This window comes from Oncorhynchus mykiss, chromosome 7, assembly GCF_057628025.1.
Source record: "Oncorhynchus mykiss isolate SJ-2025 chromosome 7, ASM5762802v1, whole genome shotgun sequence".
Classification (NCBI taxonomy): domain Eukaryota; kingdom Metazoa; phylum Chordata; class Actinopteri; order Salmoniformes; family Salmonidae; genus Oncorhynchus; species Oncorhynchus mykiss.
This window is the reverse complement of record NC_143028.1, coordinates 58,978,919-58,996,304: the sequence shown is the minus strand read 5'-3', so window position 1 is coordinate 58,996,304 and position 17,386 is coordinate 58,978,919. Positions and strand designations below refer to the sequence as shown.

The 17,386-nt window shown below is 38.7% G+C and overlaps 2 protein-coding genes across 3 annotated transcripts; one reads left to right on the top strand and one right to left on the bottom strand.

Annotated features, from left to right (window-relative positions):
• The first annotated feature begins 439 nt into the window (after positions 1-439).
• LOC110528237 (putative Bax inhibitor 1) lies at positions 440-9,147 on the top strand. 2 transcript variants are annotated; one of them, XM_021610125.3, is made up of 10 exons: positions 440-594; positions 2,089-2,187; positions 4,701-4,809; positions 5,029-5,149; positions 5,936-5,984; positions 6,081-6,178; positions 6,425-6,504; positions 6,661-6,761; positions 7,053-7,128; positions 7,414-9,147. In XM_021610125.3, the coding sequence occupies exons 2-10, from the start codon at positions 2,132-2,134 to the stop codon at positions 7,432-7,434; spliced, it is 711 nt and encodes a 236-aa protein (XP_021465800.1). In that variant the 5' UTR covers positions 440-594; positions 2,089-2,131; the 3' UTR covers positions 7,435-9,147. The 2 variants fall into 2 exon arrangements, with proteins under 2 accessions (XP_021465800.1, XP_021465799.1); XM_021610124.3 differs by having other exon boundaries at positions 7,411-9,147.
• A 1,486-nt stretch (positions 9,148-10,633) lies between these two features.
• LOC110528238 (ly6/PLAUR domain-containing protein 1) lies at positions 10,634-13,330 on the bottom strand. Its single transcript, XM_021610126.3, has 3 exons — positions 13,106-13,330; positions 11,270-11,407; positions 10,634-11,100 (listed from the first exon to the last, which is right to left on the bottom strand). The coding sequence occupies exons 1-3, from the start codon at positions 13,155-13,157 to the stop codon at positions 10,871-10,873; spliced, it is 420 nt and encodes a 139-aa protein (XP_021465801.1). The 5' UTR covers positions 13,158-13,330; the 3' UTR covers positions 10,634-10,870.
• Between the last annotated feature and the right edge of the window lie 4,056 nt (positions 13,331-17,386).

Here is a 17,386-nt window from a genome sequence, read left to right as displayed (position 1 = left end):
TTTTATTGTTTTCTTTTCACTTTTGTTTATTATCTATTTCACTTGCTTTGGCAATGTTAACATATGTTTCCCATGCCAATAAAGCCCTTAAATTGAAATGATATTAAAGAAAGGAGTAGCTCTGGCTAAAGTACGTAAAGAAGCTGCAAGATTATTCTACTCAAGATAGACCACAGCATTTCGTTTCAAATGGGAACAAATAAGTCATAGTGGGCAGAGCCAAGCACGCATGTATTTGATAGAAATCTAAACAACGCAAATTTTAAATAAACTTTTGCAAAGGTTAAAATCTACAAAACTCAGTCCACTCTGTTCGTAATAGATTCTAGTTTTGGCAACAGTAAACTGTATTGAGATAAAATGTTTCATCGATGAGAACATTTGCATAATTCCGGCCAAAATCCATCTCACTCCATCTTCTCCCACTGGGCTTCCTCTCATCGCCATATTTGGTAGTGAGCGGAAAACGCCAACCGGATGCTTCACACTTGTACTAACAGTGAAATATCTGGCTCATCTGTGGAAACAGCTTGCCTTTCGTTAGCTATTTAAACATCTATCTGTTGCTGATCGTTGTCCAAATATCACCATCAGGTAATTTGTATTATATATAAAATGCAGCTATCCAGAAAGTTGTAAACGACACCTGCACTTATGTTCGTTTTGACGTCTGACAATGAAAAGCGTTGTTAGCCAATGTCGATGCTAACATAAACTAGCTAGTTAGTGGCCTGTTCGACATTGCAGCCAACAGTGTAGGCGGCTACCGACTGACTGATCTAAATAACTGTCCATTAAAATGTCTAGATCAGTCAGTCAATTCACCCATGCTACATTACGTTTTTGATGCTCTCGAACACGGCCAATGTTAGCTAGCTAACGTTAAATAGTTGACTTTCTACTCACATTTTATTTATCCATAAAAATTATCTAACGTTATCCTGTTACCTGGTTTTTATGTAAATGGTTGTGGTTATCTATATTACAATAGGCAACTGTAATTAATCGGAGTGAAGTTGGCTAGTTTTAGATAACCTTACACGAAACGGCGAACAAGCTAAGTTTGTTTGAGTTACGCATGATTGAGTAAGGGCCTTCGTTAGCCAAGTTGTCTAGGATAGCGTGCTGGAATTAGATGTCTGGCTATCATGACAGCGCCCCCTTCAACTAGCCATCTGTTTGGGAGCATCTAAGCGCTAGATATCTTAGTTTACGATTACATTAAATAGCTAGATACATTAACAATGTAATCTGAAGTGAGTTAGTTAGCTTCCTAGTTGCTCTATCCTCTTCCACCACTAAAAGCACTTGCCGCGTTCATGTACTAGTCGGAACTCGGAAATGTACGACTTGCTTACTGGTTGTCGTTATAATCGTGACGCGTTTAACCATTTGGCAAGTCGTACAATTCCGAGTTTCCTAGTTCAGACTAGACAATGAACATGGCAACTGTCATTTTGAATTAGTGCGTCTGTGGCCTGAGGTCAATTGTCGACTCTTGTGCGATTACGACAAGGTTTCATTACGTTTGACAAAAGTGTTGACTATTTGTTTACTGTAGGCCTAATTACCCGTAAAAGTTTGTTACTCTGCTGGGATTTTGGCCAAGGTGTATTAGCTAACAACAGTTGCTTACCGATAACTAAGTAAATCTGAGACGTAGCCAGAGATGGTCATGGTGAGACTGCTATATAAGAATTGAACTCAGGAAGCTCTTACCATAATCCCTTACAACCAAGTCAGTAAAAAGCTAAACCCCATCCCAGACCTTCGTAATGCCAGACTAATCATTACACGAATGATTGCTTTGCATAAGAGGAGGCTACATTCATTCAATTTCAGACCCACACAGTTAACGTTAGCTGTCCGTTGATCTGTCCAAGTATTTGATCCATAATATAAAGAATGAAGTGAAAAAAGTACATTTGTCTCGGGTGATTCAGCCAGATATCTTTTTTTTCACTTTCATTCCAGGACATATAGCTAGTTCAAATTTGATTTAATTTAGAAGGCTGTTTTTATTTCAATCCATTACTGTACTAATCATCAGTAATGCCTAATGTCCATCACATATTTGTTTTGTTTCAGGAAATTTTACTCCAGGAACAGGGTCCAACCAAGTCCAGACAAGATGAACATGTTTGATCGGAATATACATTTTGATTCCCTTTTTAAATTTTCCCAAATGTAAGTAACTTGCTTGGTTTACTATTTCCACACACTATCTGACAACATTAAGGAGACTTACTGGCATCATTAGTGTTGTCATCATGAGTCAGTCATTGAACAGAAGCAGTCTGTACTGGTCACTAACAGGCTTTGCTACTGTTGCAGGCATTGATGTGTTACTAAATTACAATATGACTAGATTAGTCCTAACTGATGAGTTGGACATTTTATGTTAAAATACATTTTCTGTAGAGCTAAACCTGTTCCTCATACAATAAAAACTCTCCGCTTGATCTCACCTCCTGCTCCACTCAGGCTACAAGCATACCTGATTCTGGGTGGGTTGGGTGTAGTGATAGATCAATTCTCTGTTGATGTTAGGCTTTGTGGGTGTTGCATGTGATGTGCACTACCGTTAAAACGTTTGGGGTCATTTAGAAATGTCCTTGTTTTTGAAAGAAACCCTCATTTTGTACATTAAAATAACATCAAATTGATCAGAAATGCAGTGTAGACATTGTTAATGTTGTAAATTACTATTGTAGCTGGAAATGGCAGTTTTTTAAATGGAATACAGAGGCCCATTATTAGAAACCTTCACTCGTGTCCCAATGACGTGTTGTGTTAGATATTCCAAGTTTATCATTTTAAAGGGCTAATTGATCATTAAAACACCCTTTGCAATTATGTTAGCACAGCTGAAAACTGTTGTCCTGATTTAAAGAAGCAATAAAACTGTCCTTCTTTAGACTAGTTGAGTATCTGGAGAATCAACAATTGTGGGTTCAATTAGTCTCAAAATGGCCAGAAACAAAACTTCCTTCTGAAACTTGTCAGTCTATTCTTGTTCTGAGAAATGAAGGCTATTCCATGCCAGAAATTGCCAAGAAACTGAAGATCTCGTACAACGCTGTGTACTACTCCCTTCACAGAACAGCGCAAACTGGCTCTAACCAGAATAGAAAGAGGAGTGGGAGTCCCCAGTGCACAACTGAGCTAGAGGACAAGTACATTAGACTGTCTAGTTTGAGAAACAGACACCTCAAGTCCTGAACAGGCAGTTTCATTAAATAGTACCCGCAAAACATCAGTCTCAACGTCAACAGTGAAGAGGCGACTCCGGGATGCTGGCCTTCTAGACAGAGTTCCTATGTCAAGTGTCTGTTCGACCATCTTAATCTTTTCTTTTTATTGGCCAGTCTGGGATATGGCTTTTTCTTTGCAACTCTGCCTGAGACATGAAATACATAGAGAAGATTAAGAGAGATGTGTGTGTATGTGCATGTACAGTGCCTTGCAAAAGTATTCGGCTCCCTTGAACTTTGCGACCTTTTGCCACATTTCAGGCTTCAAACATAAAGATATATAACTGTATTTTTTTGTGAAGAATCAACAACAAGTGGGACACAATCATGAAGGGAACGACATTTATTGGATATTTCAAACTTTTTTAACAAATCATTTGAGTCAATTGGAGTTGTACCTGTGGATGTATTTCAAGGCCTACCTTCAAACTCAGTGCCTCTTTGCTTGACATCATGGGAAAATCAAAAGAAATCAGCCAAGACTTCAGAAAAAAACCATTGTAGACCTCCACAAGTCTGGTTCATCCTTGGGAGCAATTTCCAAACTCCTGCAGGTACCACATTCATCTGTACAAACAATAGTATGTAAGTATAAACACCATGGGACCACGCAGCCGTCGTACCGCTTAGGAAGGAGACGTGCAAAAAGTGCAAATCAATCCCAGAACATAAGCAAAGGACCTTGGGAAGATGCTGGAGGAAACGCGTACAAAAGTATCTACATCCACAGTAAAACAAGTCTAATATCGACATAACCTGAAATTCTGCCCAGCAAGGAAGAAGCCACTGCTCCAAAACCGCCATTAAAAAATAAAAGCCAGACTATGGATTGCAACTGCCCATTGAGAAATATTGACATATGACCCCAAGCATACTTCCAAAGTTGTGGCAAAATGGCTTAAGGACAACAAAGTCAAGGTATTGGAGTGGCCATCACAAAGCCCTGACCTCAATCCTGTAGAAAATTTGTGGGCAGAACTGAAAAAGCGTGTGTGAGCAAGGAGGCCTACAAACCTGACTCAGTTACACCAGCTCTGTCAGGAGGAATGGGCCAAAATTCACCCAACTTATTTTGGGAAGCTTGTGGAAGGCTACCTGAAACATTTGACCCAAGTTAAACAATTTAAAGGCAATGCTACCAAATACTAATTGAGTGTATGTAAACTTATGACTCACTGGGAATGTGATGAAAGAAATAAAAGCTGAAATAAATAATTCTCTCTACTATACTATGGACATTTTACATTCTTAAAATAAAGTGGTGAGCCTAACTGACCTAAGACAGGGAATTGTTACTAGGATTAAATGTCAGGAATTGTGAAAAACTGAGTTTAAGGCTAAGGTGTATGTAAACTTCCGACTTCAACTGTGTGTGTGTGTGTGTGCGCGCACACACGTACGTGTCTGTGTGTTCCTCATACAGTACAACTCTCCCTTCTGTCTCAGCTCCCGCTCCACTCAGCTGCACCTGAAGAATGTCTACTCCAGCCTGGCCCTGTGCATGTTTGTGGCTGCAGCTGGAGCCTACGTCCACGTCATCACCAGACTATTCCAGGTAAATGGAGATAATGGTAGTCATAGGAACAAGTACAACCAAACTGAAGCACTCTATTAGTGTTGTAAGTATTAAGAACACTTAAGTGTGGAGTTTGGGGTAGATTTCACAAAAGAGGGCCATATAACATATGATTGTGTGGTAATGTTTCGTAATTGACAATCACCATTTATCTTATTACATTATAATAACGGTTGCTGTGTGTTTTATGTCCATTAGGGTGGGCTGTTGACAATAATGGGCTCCCTGGCCATGATGGTCTGGCTGACGATGACCCCCCACTGCCCTCAGACGGAGAAGAAGAGACTGGCTATCCTCTCTGGCTTTGCCTTCTTCACAGGTAATCTGTTGTGGACAGATCTACGTAAATATAACTGGTAACGTAGAGTCTGTCGGGAAGGAATGGGACGCGTAGGATAACGAGCAGCAGTAGTTTCGTTGTTTGCGTTTTCCGTCACTGGTTATTTGGACAATAACGATTTCGCAGGTGTTAGCATTTTTTGGAAGGGGAGGGGACAATCAGCCCCGTAACTTGCAAAGAGGGGGTGGAGCTCCTCGTTCCAGTTCCGCTCTGTTTTAGCATCTCTTGATCCCTTCTCTTAACACCTATGGACCCAGAACTTAATTGAGCAGCTGAGCAATTACACAAGACTTTAGTTCTGGGTTAACCAAGGTTACTTGACATCTGGTTACCAAGGTTACTTGACATCTGGTTACCAAGGTTACTTGACATCTGGTTACCGAGGTTACTTGACATCTGGTTACCGAGGTTACTTGACATCTGGTTACCGAGGTTACTTGACATCTGGTTACCAAGGTTACTTGACATCTGCCTCATAGCGCTGTCAGAAAAGGGCCTACACTGTGTGTGTGTGTGTACTTTTTCACTCACCCTCATGCATTTTAAAAGCTTTGGATTGGTGCAAACATGGCTGGAGGGAGTTGCCACCATATTCCTTACACCAGTCCATTCTTTTCCTTACACCAGTCCTAATAAATCCTTGAGGGGGAGGGTACGAGTGCACACTTCCAAAGAAGGGTAGAGAATCTAAACGCAGCCTATGTATTTTTAGCTATTGTAGTGGTCATGTGCTGACATTTTGTTTTGTTTTCTTCTCCATTCCAGGTGTTGGTTTGGGCCCAACCATGGATTACATCATCTCTATTAACCCTAGGTAAAATGACAATAATGATCTGTAAGTAGCTAGTTTCCTTTTGACTGAAGGTTTTTTTCTAAATGTTTCTCATATCTACTCTCCTTCTCCAACCAGCATCATAGTTACAGCCTTCCTGGGGACCGCCATCATCTTTGTGTGCTTCACACTGAGTGCTCTTTACGCCCAGCGTAGGAGCTTCCTCTTCCTCTGGGGTAAAGTGTTGTCTGCTGCTAACCACATTGTGTAATGTAAAGGAATTGAAACTATAGAACGTAAACTTGCACACCTTGACGTGCTACTAGGTCAGATACATGGAGAAAATAGTCTAGTCATTACCAGTGTCCTGGAGTTTTATTTTTTATTAAGGGACTGAAACGAATCACTCCGGTTTTAGTGAAACTGTACTGTTGTACAAAATAAATGTTACTAAATTAAAATACCCCATGTCTGCCTTTCAGGTACTCTGACATCCGGATTGTCCATCCTGCTCCTGGTCTCTTTCCTCAACATGTTCCTGGGGTCTGTCATGTTGTTCAAGGTAAGAGGAAAACAACCTACTATAGTCATGTTTGCATTGTTTTGAATAATAATAATAATACTATACACAGTGCTGTCCAACACTACTCTTTATGGACAGTTATAGTATGACTTACTAGTTGTCATTTTTACCAATCAAGCGTTTTTGTGTGTGTAGGCTCACATATACCTTGGCCTGGCCATCATGTGTGGATTTGTGCTGTTTGACACTCAACTCATCATTGAGAAGGCTGAGATGGGAGACAAAGACTACATATGGTAAGGGGGACACACTTTCTTGACCTGGTGAAGAGGGTGGGGGACTAGTTGTTGAAACAGTCTTTTGCCATTGTGATCTGGAATTTACAAATGTGCATGGGTGTGTCTGTCAGGCCATGCAATCTTTCCTTATCTAACACGGTAAAACGTAGAGTAGGGTGGGTATACAATGCAATTGGTATGGACTTGGTATTATGTAGACTGTGTCAATAGCTTGGCTCTTTTACAATGAGCTTTTCAAGTGTTTTATAAGATATTTGTTAACTCTTTTCTCTCTTCACCCTATTGAAGGCACTCTGTGGATCTCTTCTTGGACTTTGTGACTATCTTCAGGAAGCTAATGGTTATTCTGGCCATGAATGAGAAGGTACAATACTGGCAAGGGTGCTCTAACACAGTGCATTTTTATATAGTATACCAACTATACTATACTTCCACTAACTCTTATACACATTGCTATGTTTTGAACAATCTAATAACATGCACATAGGACCAGAAAGCATCTTAAATACTATGTATGATTAACCAGCATAGTGTACCTTAGTAATCTTGTACTTTGCACTGCCAGGTTCAAAATGGTTTGAGGTTAGTTAGGTGAGAATTTGTCTGTTTTATGTAGAACTGTATTGAAAATATGTTATTTATTTAGCAGGACAACAAGAAGAAGAAGTAAATTAAGTGGAGGAAAGATCTGTGACCTGGAATTGCATCAGGAGTGCGTCTGGTGCATTCGCCTTAACTGCTTGATCATTCTGAATTATTTAGACCCTGATTTGATTTTGTTCTTTGGTATATTGTCTTCATTTTTAGGAACCGATTGGTTGCATTTGGAATTTGACTTTGTCATAAGGTTTGATGTCTTTGAGCTTTGATGTAAAGGTCTAGAAGTCCCATTTTGAAGGGACCGTGTAGTTGCTTTGAAGTAATTAACACAGACTTATTTTGATAGTTATTTTCACATTGTGTTGAGGAGACGATTATAATTTTTTTTCTTTTCCATGTGAACAATGCCTCAAATTATTAAAGGCCACTTTTTATATACCTACTGATAAGTACAATAACAGTTTGCATTTGTGGGACCTCTTCAGCAAATGTTAATATAATGGAAATGGATACATTTACTGCAAAGAGGATGATAATTCTGTGAATATTATCTGTTCAGTTGGGAATTCTGCCACTTAAATAACCCCCCACACCATATTCGTCTCATAACGATGACATCGCAGGATTTCAACGTTGTGATGAATGAAGAACATGAGTTCGTAGGGTGGTCATTTACATGGTTTATCATTGTTATTAGCATACCGGTATAACAAATATTGCTACTTCTATTACAGTACAAACCCTTTCTAGGACATTTATTTTATGTCTGTTAACTGATCAGAGTAATTTACTGGTTTCATTTAAGGCATTGTCTTTCTCAAAGTGAGGATGCTCTTATATCAGTATTTTTATTTTGTAGGTTGTCATTTAGGGAATGTTCTCAGAGTTTTTTTTTATAAGATGCAAACGATTGCATTCGAGGATTTTAATCATGTTAAATATCCAGACCTGGCCCAAAGCACCTCAATCAACATAAAAAATGATTGCTATAGGAGTTGTATGGTAATTGCTGGTGGTGTTGTCCGCTATGGTGTCTAGAAAGTGATATATATTGATTGACTTGTGTTGAGGAAGTGTAATATATTTTTCCAGATATTTATTTTGTCAAGCTTGTTCTGTCTTTTCCTTACTAAAAAAAGATTCAGTGCTTGAAACGGGTGAACAGTAGAGAACCTGTGTTTCATGTGCTATGGATTTTATTTTATGTATTGAGGTGAAATGAAATAAATAAATCCCACTCATCTTAGAGGAATGTCCAGGAGTAACAAAATTGATTTACAAGGTGCACTTACAGTTTAATTGAGAAGGTATGGCATTTCTGCCAAATTCAAACTATTCCGGTCAATTCAGTCACTGAAGCACATGGCATAGCATCCAATTACCAGTCCGAACTAGTCCTCTTCTACCCATTAATTCTGCGTCCTTGGCTAAAGGACGAGCTGTTACGAATGTTTCTTCCTTGATGTTGAGGGGAATCAAGATGCAGGGAAATTAACTGTTTCCATTCTGATATGTGTCATAGTCCTTAGGTTTTCAACATTGGTTGAATGAAATTGAACAGTCAAAGATCCTCCCTGCTAGGCTTTATTTTCTTAAAGTGCCAATAACAATACAGGTTTACCAAACTATTACTTCTCATCTGAGGATTTTACGGTTTCAAAAATTAAATAACTGCTCTCTTATACTGTGAAAACTTTTGTTTTTCCAGGAATTGCTGTTGTAAATCTGCTAAATTAATGTAAGAATAAAAACGTGTTAAAATAAAGTTTAATGGGACTTGTAATTTATGTTCATTATGATTTTTTATGGGTTGCAAAGTATCACACACATCCCAAGGGTTTTTTAATCCTTAGTCTATTGACACACCTGTGCATCAATCTAATTAACATGATAAAAACATCCCCATCAAAATCTGTCAGTTTAAGATTTTTTTGTTTGTTGCATGGGCTTCATCTCAATCCACCACATCAGCCTTTGTCAGCCTTCCAAATATGCGGTGGAAAGTGGCTACAGGACTGTCAGACCAGGAGACATCCCAAAAGTCGGTATTCTCACAAAAACCTCTGTAGCATCCTAACAGTTTGGCCTTTAACTATTTTGACCACTATGGAAAGAGTCCTGTGGGACTCGCCTGAAGTCAGTACCGCCGATGTGGCAACTTCTGTCTCTACCGTCCAAACTGTTTGGACAACAAACTAATATGCTAATTTGCTCTTCAACCCCCACAAATGTCATGGGACTTGTCTCAAGGTAACCCATACAAATGTCATGGGACTTGTCTCAAGGTAACCCATACAAATGTCATGGGACTTGTCTCAAGGTAACCCATACAAGTGTCATGGGACTTGTCTCAAGGTATCCCATACAAATGTCATGGGACTTGTCTCAAGGTAACCCATACAAGTGTCATGGGACTTGTCTCAAGGTAACCCATACAAGTGTCATGGGACTTGTCTCAAGGTAACCCATACAAATGTCATGGGACTTGTCTCAAGGTAACCCATACAAATGTCATGGGACTTGTCTCAAGGTAACCCATACAAGTGTCATGGGACTTGTCTCAAGGTAACCCATACAAATGTCATGGGACTTGTCTCAAGGTAACCCATACAAATGTCATGGGACTTGTCTCAAGGTAACCCATACAAATGTCATGGGACTTGTCTCAAGGTAACCCATACAAGTGTCATGGGACTTGTCTCAAGGTAACCCATACAAATGTCATGGGACTTGTCTCAAGGTAACCCATACAAATGTCATGGGACTTGTCTCAAGGTAACCCATACAAATGTCATGGGACTTGTCTCAAGGTAACCCATACAAGTGTCATGGGACTTGTCTCAAGGTAACCCATACAAGTGTCATGGGACTTGTCTCAAGGTAACCCATACAAATGTCATGGGACTTGTCTCAAGGTAACCCATACAAATGTCATGGGACTTGTCTCAAGGTAACCCATACAAATGTCATGGGACTTGTCTCAAGGTAACCCATACAAATGAATGGAGGTAGTTTTGTGGCAACAAAAAAGCTGTTAAATATGTAAAAAAAAAAAAAAAAATCCTAAGCTTATCTCCTAGATATTAGGACAGACACTTAAACCATATTCCTTATGTCTTTTTTTGCCATGTATGAATGTGTTATTCAATGTGTTTCTATGGGCTATAGTAGTAAAGGCCAAATTCAATATTTTCTTTTTTGAATATATTTTTTGATACATAGTGGTTCTAAAATTCAAAATCAAATTGCTTAATGATCCATGGTTTGAGCACCTTAAAACAATTATACATGTTATCTTTGTAGACCAATTTCACTTATGTTTGTCACTCTTTTTGGTCAATGGAGCCATATGTGTCAGTCAGCCCTGTTGGTAGATTGTAGAATCTCTGTCCACAGTAGACCTAGTTTTTCCAGTCATCTCTCAGGGCAGTGTCGGTTGGCTCCAACGCAAGGCATCTCCACATCTGAGAACCTTCTATCCAATCCAGCCAATACTAGTGTCCACATCAGGGAAGTGTTCCCATGGCAACAGTGATGATGAGGAGAGTAGTGGGTCTAGTGGGAGGATGGGTGGGGGCCAGGGAAATCCTGGGGGGGCGGGGTCCGTTGCAGAGGGGGGTGTTACAGCAGCTGATGCAGACAGAGCCCACCCGACCCGGGACGCAGAAGGACTGATACCCTGCTGATACGATCAGACAGGTGGAGAAAGAGGCACAGGTCTTCCTGTAGGACACACCTGGAGAGAGAGAACACTGAAACATCAAAACCTTAGCCAAACGTTACACAAGTCAAAGGGTGCAATTTTGTTTGTTATTTTTAAACAACAAAGATATTTTTTTTATATTACTATTAACCCTGCTAGAATGGATTCAGACTTGACAGCAAAAAAAGTTCACCAGGCTCACCATTTTCACCCACAATCACCTCCTTCTGACAGGCATTCTGGATGTTTGCTGTGCAGTTGACAATGAACTTTGGAGCTGAACAGTCATTGTCCAACAGAGTCTCTTCACAGTGGTAACACTGCATCTGAAAAGGCCAGCCTGACACACACGCATGCTTAAAATACATGGAAGGAAACATCTAGTTATGGTGCAATACAACATGGAAGCGCATTCACGTGTTTCCAAGCAACGTCCATGGAGATAAATGCAGTGCAGAATATCCACAAGAGGGAGCCATTTCCTTCTGTTGATGCCTCTATTCCTTCTCTAATACGAAGACATGACCATTTGCTAGTACCCTTTTCAATTAGCATGGGTTTAAACCCTCTAAAAATGCTACAGCTATTGCTTTGACACTGTTTCTCGTTTTAACACCATATTATTATGACCACTGTCTCAGCAAAATAGGGAGCGATCATCACATGCACCTTCAAGTTTGAAAGCTATCCAATCACTGCCACCATACAGAGAATCATTAGTATTACGAATCCTTGGCAATCAGTAGTCACCCAGCTCTGATCAACATAGATGTTTGGAGTTGATCTGTTGTTCGTCCTCTGACTATCTGGGCTGGATTGATGTTTATTTATTTTACATTTATTTATTAAACAAGGTGTCACCAATGAGACCAGGGTCTCTTTCGCAACGGAGACCCACACATACATAAAAACGAACTAAATACAGTACAACAAACAATCAAGAAAAACAGCCACATTCCTCGGCAAATAGTTCCCCAATCAATATTTTAAATTGCCCAAGTGTTATCAGAGCATCCAATTGCAGTGTATTTTGCAATTGCTTCCAGCAATGAGGTGGATTAAAAAAACCAAAAATGACGTATTTCGGTGGAAACCCAAGGAACCTCAAGAGTTAACCAATCCTGGGAGCGGGTTTGGTTTCTCATGTTTTTAAAAAAACTTTAACAACGAAGTTAGGTAAATTGGAAGCTTGTGTAGTAGGGGTTTTTAAGCAGAAAGATAGTAATGAGTTGATCTACGGGACTTTAATGAGGACCAGCCTACCTTTTGATACAGGATGCAGCGGTGAGTATTAAAACTGTCACCAGTGGCAAAACGAATGGCGCTATGGTAGACGACATCCAAAGGTTTACGAGTAGAGGCTAATGCAATCTATTATGCCAGCATGATCTGATGGGTATTGCTTGCAACTCATGAACAACATTATAGCAGCACGTTGTAAAACACATATCTCTATACAGCTCCACTATTTTGAAATCGTATTACTATTTTTCTGTGTGATTGCATCCTATATGCATGGTTCAACATTGATCTGTCTGTTTGTAGGGTCATCTACCATAAAGAATAATCCAAAGTGGCCACACATACAGTATGATTATTGCATTATCCACATTTCAAACAAAGAGATTAACTGGTCTAACTATAGGCTAATGCTGTTGGAGCAGAAATTATTCATGCTTCTGTCTAAATGACAGAGACTGGATTCACGATTTTGTGTTTATGACAGGTTGTCTCAGACTTCAAAGGTAAAACAAGTTAAATAAATCATTCACTTCTGTCAATGTTCGTAATTGTGCATGGTTAGCTTAAATTTAAAACGATTGCATACATATTTAGTCTACATTTTAGTTTAGAAAGTAAAATAAAATAAATTTGTGAGAAGCCTTCCCACGCCTAAAGGCTATATTCTTAATTTGAGAGATTTTAGGGCACCGAGGCAATAATTGAGAAAATAATCAATACTGGGGATTGAAAATATTATACATAATATAAATAAACCTACACTGAACTGTACAAAAGAGAAACAGTAGATATGTACCTGAGCAGAGGACGCATCCACATAGAGAAGCTAGGAGAACAAACGATTGCATCTTCCATAAACTCCATCAAAAGGTTACTGTGTCTCCCAAAAAATATTACTCATGTGTAAGGTTAGGCTAGACTTTAATTCACGCCTGATAAAGTATAGTGAAAGCAGTAATATCACCAGTAAGCGTCCAGTAGCCGAAATTGGTTCCAGTGGGTGGGCTTGCGTTTCCTAACTTGGATGCGGTGAGTGCGCTCTTGTGGGCAATCAATCTCAGAGTGCTGTGTGTAGTGATGTACAGTTCGCAAACGATTCGTTCCTTTTGAACAACTCTTTTTACTGACTCGAGAGTCATGATTCATTTTTCTGAGTGACTCGTTCATTTTAGTCGTACATTGACCTGCTAGTGCTGGTCGCAATGGGCCCTACAGGAGGATTAAGAGCAAATGTATGCTTGATCTGTAAATGTGTCCGGAGACTCCATTTGGAGGGTGTGGCGCAATTGCGAAGCTTCCAGAGGCCAAATCGTGCTCTGTACTGCATCGCTGTGCAGCTCCTAAATGTTGTAGGGCTCTGCATGACCAATCCGACGTCTGAAGTGGCCGTACATAATTTACCGCGATACAGCCACCAAAGACATCAGGGCTTTCATACTTCTTGCGCTTAGTGGAGCAGAGCTATTGCGAAGGAAGTTGTCAAGGAAGTGAGTTTGTGTTCAAAGGCGCTGCATGGTGAATCTTTCGTCTGCATTGGGTTTGCTGCATTTAGGGTGACACTGCCTATGCAGAAGTCAGGGCATTCATACTTCTGACACTTCGCCAAGCACCACAGACAGAGCTGTTGTGAATGAAGTTGTCAAGGAAGTGAGTTTATGTTAATACAGGACGTCCTGCCCTCACCTACTGTCAACCAATCATGTCAACGCAGCGCTATTGCCCTCTACATTTAAAAAATCCTATTTTTTAAATAATATTTGTTATTTTGTACAACAAATCAATACATAAAGCACATGAGGGAACACAGGCATACATAGATTACAAACAATGGACAATCGAGCTAGGGGGTACAATATCACATTACAATTACACAAGGACCTTAAGGGACATACATATACTTACAATTCTAACAGCTTTTTTGTTAGAAGAGCATTTAACCGTCTTAAAATACAGTTACATTTATTTTTGTAGGGTAAGAAAATGTGGTTTTCTGTTTGTAAATTTACATTTGTGTATATGAAATTTGTCCAAAAGAATAATGAAATTAATTACATAAAAATATTTCAGCTTATTCCTATTGTATGTAAAGAATCCAAACAGTACATCTCTCCACAATAGTGTAAAATGTTTATAAATGTGTTCCATTATAAACCTACTGATGTCTTGCCACAGTTTTCTTATATGCATACAATGCCAAAAAAGATGCAACACTGTTTCTAGGTGGTCATTACAAAAGGAGCAATTTGAGTTGATGTTTTCCTTAAACTTCTTTATATAGTGGTTGGCAGGATAATATTTATGAATAATTTTAAAGGAAACTTCCTTAATTTTGTTAACAGGTATGTTTGTGTGGCAACATCCACACTTTTTTTCCAGCAGATAATATCAATAAATCCATTCCAATAAGGCATGACATAAGGTTTGCATACAACATTGTGCTGAAACAAGGTTTGAATCGCTCTGTTGTTGAATGGACCAAAAGAGAAACAAATCTTTCCTACTGATGAGTCAACAGGGTCAACAGAAGGTAGGCTCTGAGGGTCCGGTCTTGACACGTTCCTGAATAACAGAGCAACACCTGAGGGAATGGCATCTAAAACAATTGCAAAATCTTTAGGTGTTACAGAGACCTTGTAAAGTGATAACAATTCCTTATAACTGAATAAAATACCCTCTGCATTTACCAGTTGGCTCACCAATAGGATATTATTTCAGAACCAATATTCTAAAAACAAAGAAGTATTTTTATACAATATATCTCGATTATTCCATATATAATATCTGCGTGGAGAAAAATTGTGTTTATAAATTAAGGACCATGACAAGAAAACCTGCCGATGAAAAGCAGAAAGTTTCACTGGAACTTTGTCAATTATAATTGCAAAACAACATGAAGTTAAGGCCACCAAAAGTAGAGAAGACATGATGAGGAATACAATTCCAGATAGAAGAGGGTCTTAGGAATTGTTTTATCCAATTGATCTTAAAAGTATTTTTTTAAAGTAGTGAAGTCCAGAATTACAACAGTTTTCCTAATGTAATGGGTACAGTTTCTCCAAAGAAAGTTGAAAAGCATCTGGTCTATCTCCTTGCTTATTTTACTGTCAAGATATAAAGATAGAGTGCCATGTGTTAGTCTAGAGATACCTTCGGCCTTGGTTATTAGGACTCTACCTTTTAAACATAAGTCCCTCTGTAGCCATTGATTTAGCTTCTTCTGGGTTTTTTTAATACGAGGGTTAAAATTTAGTAAGCCTCTAGACTTCTGATCCTTTGTAATGGTTATGCCTAAATATGTAAGTTCTTATTTTACTGGAATACCATAATATGAAGGTGTCACACAATCTTTGACAGCTATGAGTTCACATTTATTAATGTTAAGATATAGACCAGACGCTTTGGAAAAGGATTGTATCACATTGATCGATATAGGAATTTGGTTAGCGTCTTTCAGAAAAAGTGTAGTATCATCAGCCAGCTGGCTTATAATAATTTCTTTACCAGCTGTGGAAATACCTTGTACGGGACTATTGTTTAAAGAATTTGCAAGAAGTTGGGTGATTTAATAAAAACAGGTACGGAGAGATAGGACAACCTTACCTAATTCCTCTCTTTAACTCAAATCTAGGTGAGGTGCCATATTTCAATTTGATAGAGCGTTTATAATTTGCATAGAGAGTCTTAATAGCCTTACAGAAAAAATCCCCAAAGCCAAGTCTCTCAAGGGAGTGGAAGAGAAACTGATGCTCTACTGTGTCAAATGCTTTATAAAAATCTAAAAATAATATGAAGCTATCCTCAGTTATTAGGTCTGAGTAGTCAAGTTAGTCTAATACTAGTCTGACATTGTTAGAAATATGTCTGTACCTCATGAAGCCAGACTGTGTTTCATCAATGATTGCATCCAGGACCTCTTTAATTATTTTTGCAAGTAGTAAGGCTAATATCTTATAGTCATTATTAAGAAGACAAATTGGACGCCAGTTATCGATGAGCAGCACTTCTGACTCATTGTAGGAGGGAGAACATTGTTTTTAATACTCTCTAAAAAGACTTCAAATAGGAAGGGATCTACTTGTTCAGAAAATAATTTGTAAAATTCTGATGTAATTCCATCAACACCTGGTGATTTATTGTTCTTTAGATGTTTGATAGTCTCTATAATCTCTTCAACTTTGATGGGTTCATCACACTGTTTAGATTCCACATCACTGATAGAGTGAACCTTATTCAGTGAGTTAAAAAACATATTTGTGGATTCCTGACAGTATGTAGAGCTATACAATTTTCTGTAAAAATTGCTACAGTATTTAGCGATTCATTTTTGGTCATCTGTAATAACACCATCAATGTTGTGGATAGTGTTATATTTAGAGTGAAATTTCTCAAGTTTAAAGAAATAGGATGAATTCTGTTCTCCCTCCTCAATCCATTTTTTCCTAGATCTAATAAAGGCTCCTTCTGCTTTTAATATATATATATTATCCAGTTTATTTTGTAATTCAATTAATTCCATCTTCTCATCCCCCGAGAGGTCGGCTGGGGACCTCTGAGAAAGGGAAGATATCTTAATGATCACCTTTTCCTCCTCAGCTCTTCTGGTCTTAGCGAGATTACTACCATATTTTCTAAGGTATTTGAACACCTCAAATTTAAAGAGCTCCCAGTTCTTGCAATAAGATTTTTCTTCACAAGCCCTTTCCCAAAAGTGTGAGAGCAGATTTCTAACCTCAAATTGAACTATATCATTATTTAATAATGTGCTATTTAGCTTCCAGTAGGATGCTCTACCAAGGTTAGTATCAGGGGTAAATATTTTGATATCAATGTAAATAGCCCTATAGTCTGTGAGGGGAGCAGTACAAATATTTGTAGTAACACACTCACTATCAATACATTTGGATATAAGCCAAAAATCTATTCTGGATTGTCTGGAGCCTGTTTTGTTACTCCAAGTGAATGATTTGTCGGCCGGAAACCTCTCTCTCCATATATCAGTAAGATCAAACTTTTCCATAAAAAGTATTAAACCCACATTCTGATTGGTTGGCCTACCTGGGGGCCATCTATCAGTTGA

What these genes read in the sequence shown, in the direction of transcription:
- LOC110528237 (XM_021610124.3), top strand. Translation starts at nt 2,132, where the DNA reads ATGAACATGTTTGATCGGAATATACATTTTGATTCCCTTTTTAAATTT. An exon ending in CTTTTTAAATTTTCCCAAAT is followed by an intron (nt 2,188 to 4,700) that starts GTAAGTAACTTG and finishes CTTCTGTCTCAG; the next exon opens with CTCCCGCTCCACTCAGCTGC. An exon ending in GGAGACAAAGACTACATATG is followed by an intron (nt 6,762 to 7,052) that starts GTAAGGGGGACA and finishes ACCCTATTGAAG; the next exon opens with GCACTCTGTGGATCTCTTCT.
- LOC110528238 (XM_021610126.3), bottom strand. Translation starts at nt 13,157, where the DNA reads ATGCAATCGTTTGTTCTCCTAGCTTCTCTATGTGGATGCGTCCTCTGC. An exon ending in TGGATGCGTCCTCTGCTCAG is followed by an intron (nt 11,408 to 13,105) that starts GTACATATCTAC and finishes CGTGTGTGTCAG; the next exon opens with GCTGGCCTTTTCAGATGCAG. An exon ending in GGTGATTGTGGGTGAAAATG is followed by an intron (nt 11,101 to 11,269) that starts GTGAGCCTGGTG and finishes CTCTCTCTCCAG; the next exon opens with GTGTGTCCTACAGGAAGACC.